We start from the raw sequence: 5,124 nt of genomic DNA, 5'->3' as shown, positions 1-5,124 counted from the left end.
CACAACATGTCCTATATTATTTGTATCCATGCATTTTTATTCCACCAGCCAGTCCAACACACAAATTGCAATAATTTATTGGTAGATCTGGAAGGAGATGGGCCCACAGGTCAGGGACTCTGATTTGACATCTGTTTATGGCTTAAGATAGGTTGCTGAGCTTCTGCCTTGGAGAAGCAAATAAAATGGATTGAATTTATCAACTCCCCACACGACCAATAAGCAACAGTATATATTTCCTCCAAGGGACCAGCCTAGTTAAACAAATATTTGAACTAGGTCATGATTGGACTAAAATACACCAACAATTCCTGTTCTTGGCCATAAAAAATTGGGGGAGAGAGAGAGGTGGGGAAGTAGTTTATTCGACAGAGGGAGAGAGGTGTGAAAGTAGTTTATTTATTCTATTTCTGACATGCATAGGAGTAACAATGTGTGACATCTTTCGGGCTGGGTGGCATTTGAGGGAGGCTTCATGTAGGGATGTTGTTAAGTGCCCACGCCTTCCTTCCTTCCTTCCTTCCTTCACAATTGAGTAGTCCTTCTCCTCCCTTAGCTTCTTCCCTCACAAAACCTCGTTCATCCCCTCTTCCAACTCTGCCTTTATCATTTCCATCCATCGAATTCAATCGATTTCTAGCTAGGTCGATCGATTTCATATCGCATGCGTAGTAATTACAGGTTTGCAGCTCAACCGATCGCAAGCCAAGACACAGAGAAAGTAGCTAAGCCTAGCTAGGTAGATAGGCGCGCAATAGCATGATCCCAGGAGGAGCACGAAACCCATACTTCCTGCAGAACCAGCAGCAGCAGCTGTTCCATGCCCTCGATGGCATGGACGGCGGCGCCGCGTTCATGGGCGGCGCCGAGCCGGCGGTGTCCGAGTCCGACACGAACTGCCACACGCTGCTCTACAACCTGTCCGTGCTCAAGGACAAGGTGCGGCAGCTGCAGCCGCTCGTCGGCCTCGCGATCGCGCACGACGGCCCTGGCCCCGTAGTCGCCGTGTCCGGGGCCAGCGCCATCATCCAGGTCATCATCAGGGCCGCCTCCTCGATGATGTACGCCTTCCAGCAGCTTTGCACCCACGGGCAACCATCCGCTAGCACCGCCACGCTGGAGGATGGCAGCATCACCGTCGGCCATGCCAAGAACGGCACAGCCACAGCGGAAAGCGGCTGCAGTGGCGACCAGGCTGCCGTGGCCATGGACCATGTCATGATGCAGTGGCAGCACCACCACGGTGGCTACGACAACCGTATGCACAGCAAGACGACCGTTGCAGCGGCTGCGTCATCGCAGGCGATGGGGATGGAGGAGGAGGCCGGCGCGATCATAGAGCTGGACGCGGCGGAGCTGCTGGCCAAGTACACGCACTACTGCCAGGTGTGCGGGAAGGGGTTCAAGCGCGACGCCAACCTGCGCATGCACATGCGCGCGCACGGCGACGAGTACAAGAGCAGCGCGGCGCTGGCGAGCCCGGCCAAGGCCACCGGCACCGGGGGAGACTCAGCGGCGGCGAGCAGCAGCAATAGGTCCTACTATTCGTGCCCGCAGGAGGGCTGCCGGTGGAACCGGAAGCACGCCAAGTTTCAGCCGCTCAAGTCAGTGATCTGCGCCAAGAACCACTACAAGCGCAGCCACTGCCCCAAGATGTACGTCTGCAACCGCTGCAACCGCAAGCACTTCTCCGTCCTCTCCGACCTCCGCACCCACGAGAAGCACTGTGGCGACCACCGCTGGCTCTGCTCCTGCGGCACCTCATTCTCCCGCAAGGACAAGCTCATCGGCCATCTCGCGCTCTTCGCCGGCCACCAGCCCGCCGTGCCGCTCGACAGACGCGCCAACGTCAGGAGGTCGTCGTCATCATCAACGTTGGCGCAGCTCGGTACGTGATGGCATATGAGACATGATCAGGAACTGCAATGTACCGTCTGTCAGGTATGATATATATGTATCAAGTATATGTCCATGCGTAAAAAAATGCATCCAGTGAGTTTGATTATATTGCTGTTATTTAAGTTTATTGCTGTACATATAGGGAAGTAATTACGAAGTTAGTGTGTACTGGATATGTTTTGGCTAACTCAAATTAGTGGGTAATTGTACTCCAATAAGAAGGCAAAATGTGACTGGCTTAATTATTTACTGTAATTAACTTTGCAGATTTTAGGGCCCAAGACTATTTATAAATTCCAAATAAAAGTAGTTTGCTATATATATAAATTTCATGTGTTCAGGAATGAGCTTGTTAATTAATTTCAGTTCAAATTTCAAAGGAAAAATAAGGAATGAGTTTGTAAGTTTGGCAAGTGTATTAATTCAGTCCGATAAAAAAAAGAGTGTCAATTCAGTGGAGACGATGAAAGTTTGTTGTACTTCATTGGAGAGGCGCACGGCAGGTGTCATCATATTCATGGGCCCGGAGCTTAATCGGTTGGGCGTTTTTACAGGTGATTCTTACTCTCATCTTGTCCAGCTATCAAGGTTGTAACAGTGTAGAAAATTAAATGCGTGTTTGACCTAGAGTTTCCTTATTTCCGGGAAAGCTAAACTGGCTCTCCGCCTCCTCTGGCAAGGATTTTCCTTCATCATATAGCATCTAATCTGTCTGTCGCAGTGGCAACAAGGAAAACCATACAGTGTATGTGTGCCCAAAATCCGTGACGAGTAGCAGCAACCTTTTTAGCATTTGTCTACTTCGGAGACGACTTTGGCTGTTAGCAGAAATTATTTAAAGGTACGGTACATGCTATATGTCATAAAAAAAGTTAATCGAGTATATATTTTCAAATATATAAGAAGCTGTGTTTATGGCAGTTCATGAGGGCGTTGTGTTTTAGTTTGGTTCGTTAGGTTGGGGAACTAGATAATTGTACTAATAGGTTTTGCACGTTGGGAATCAGTTGTTGGCATTTTTTATAGCTCCAAATTACGTTAGAAATACCCTCAGCCATATGAGAAAGGTTTTTAATAATAACAATAATCGTTAGCCACGCACAAATTAATAATGAAATAACTGTAGATAAAAATGGGAGATTTTATAGACTCTCATCTCATCCAGCCACTAGGGGTAGCATGAGCAGTGTATAGTACTAGTCGAAGTCATATGTGAACCTTCTTTTATTCGGAGTATCCAACGGAAAATGGGCCTCTATCTACAGGTCATGGGCCTCTATCTACAGGTCATGGATACTTGGACACTAGAAAGTAATTCCATTACATTTGTGATGGAATCCGAGGATACCTCGGTATGGAAATATATAACAACATATGTAATTTTTGCTGGAGAAAGATATTATAGCAGAATTAATTTTCAAAAGCATGCCTTGGCCCCTAGCTAGAGGCATAGATAACACAAAAACTATTATTGGTAAAATAAGGTTAATAGCACCCAGTTTGCTTATTTAAGTGAAAAACAACACATATATTTTTTGTATGAGTACTTAACGGCGAAGCGAGCACATGAAATTATGTACGTTGACACTCTCAGGGGTAACATGGCACTTTTTCCCATGCAGTACTATTTTGATGGTTGACACTTGCTAGAGAAGATTGAGGATGCATTTGTCTACTTTTCAGGAAAGGTTATTTTTCAGATTTATGCATGGCTTTTGCTATGACAGCAATTAGTAGCAAAGTTTCTTTGCAATGTTACACTACGGACCCGATTTTCCCATTACTATATATTTACTTCAGTTGTAGCCGATATATTGAGCAAGATCGATCCGAAAGGGATTTGAAAGAATTCCACACGTCTGCAAAGCATTTAGCTAGCTACTTTGTCATTCTCCCCTTTAGTCAGGTCTATAATCTTAAGAGAAGTGCCGTCATATCTAGAGGATTTGCCCAATTACCACTATTTATATTGGTGTTTTAATAAAAATATTATCTCTCTCATTGACATATGAAACCAGATATGTCAATGACATGTGGACTAGACTGCTAGAATGGTAAATCTTTGAACACATCTAAATTAGTGACATACAAGCAATTTTCCTATCATATCCCAAACTTCAATGAGGAAAAAATAAAAACAAGTGCGGCATGTTAAATTGATTAGAGAGTAGAAGTAACACGACGATTGAAGTAATTAATTGCCATATTAATTACTAATTTAATTTCAAAGAGTGTTCAAATTCCTAAGCTAACTACTATCTCCGTCTCAAAATAGATGACGTTTTAGAGTTGAATATAAGTATTAAAGTGAGAGATAAAATAACCATCTTATTCTCTTTTAATACCATTTATTGTATGAAAAATGAGACTTATATTGAGAAAGTCACTTAATAGAGGGACAAGATTGGAAAACTTATGCTAAAGTATCTTAAAATCGTAGAATATCATGTATTTTGAATATTATAGAAAATAAAGAGAGTATATATGATCAACGTGCATGCGTGCACAGGAGCTATATATAGCCACCCATACGTTTTAACAGTTCCAAATTACATACGCCCTGGAGTGATTATTAGTGGTTTCTACGGACTTGAAATTAACCATGAGGCATGCATTTCGTGCTGAAAAGTAGAGACTGTAACGTTGCCGCTTTAATCTTGCAGGCGACGCTTGATTCGTTCTGACGTCGTTGAGAAAGGCCGGCGGGGAAATGAACCGTGGGCTGACCGACGTGATATATGCTTCGGCTCGGTCATCGGTCAGCCGGCATGTCATGTGGGGTCACAAGTACAAGCTGCGCAAGAAGAAGTCGACCAGGGACCAGTCCAGTTTGGCAACCGGCGTGTCAGTTTCGAGTTCAAATTGGTGTCTGCAGTTTGTTGAGTTTTAGGTAGATTGGTGTTTGTTAGGATCCTCGTAGAAGGATTGGTTTGTTAGTCTTGGTTAGGATTTGGTTTGGCATGCAAGCTAGAGATATATTTAGGGCTGGCTCGTGCATGCATATAAGCACAGTCACGGCAGACTTCGGAGTGTAAGCAATAGAATCAAACTACCTCATATGTCTTCTATCTCCTGCCTCCTCGGTGCGTCTGCCAACCATGGCACCTTCGTCGTGCCATCGATATCTAGGGCCATGACCAACGACATCCTACGACTATGCATTACGCCACGTTTCGCCTACCAACGTCTATGCCCATGACAATATGGTATCAGAGCTGGTATCTA

The 5,124-nt window shown here is 44.8% G+C and overlaps 1 protein-coding gene across 1 annotated transcript; it reads left to right on the top strand.

Moving 5' to 3' along the window:
• Nucleotides 1-544: 544 nt before the first annotated feature.
• On the top strand, nucleotides 545-4,877 carry LOC133895953 (protein SENSITIVE TO PROTON RHIZOTOXICITY 2-like). Its single transcript, XM_062336475.1, has 2 exons — nucleotides 545-2,740; nucleotides 4,563-4,877. Exon 1 carries the CDS (start codon nucleotides 760-762, stop codon nucleotides 1,894-1,896), a length of 1,137 nt encoding a protein of 378 aa, XP_062192459.1. The 5' UTR covers nucleotides 545-759; the 3' UTR covers nucleotides 1,897-2,740; nucleotides 4,563-4,877.
• Nucleotides 4,878-5,124: the final 247 nt, after the last annotated feature.

This window comes from Phragmites australis, chromosome 16 (genome assembly GCF_958298935.1).
Source record: "Phragmites australis chromosome 16, lpPhrAust1.1, whole genome shotgun sequence".
Classification (NCBI taxonomy): domain Eukaryota; kingdom Viridiplantae; phylum Streptophyta; class Magnoliopsida; order Poales; family Poaceae; genus Phragmites; species Phragmites australis.
The sequence above is the reverse complement of the archived record's forward strand: the minus strand, read 5'-3'. Positions and strand labels throughout refer to the sequence as shown.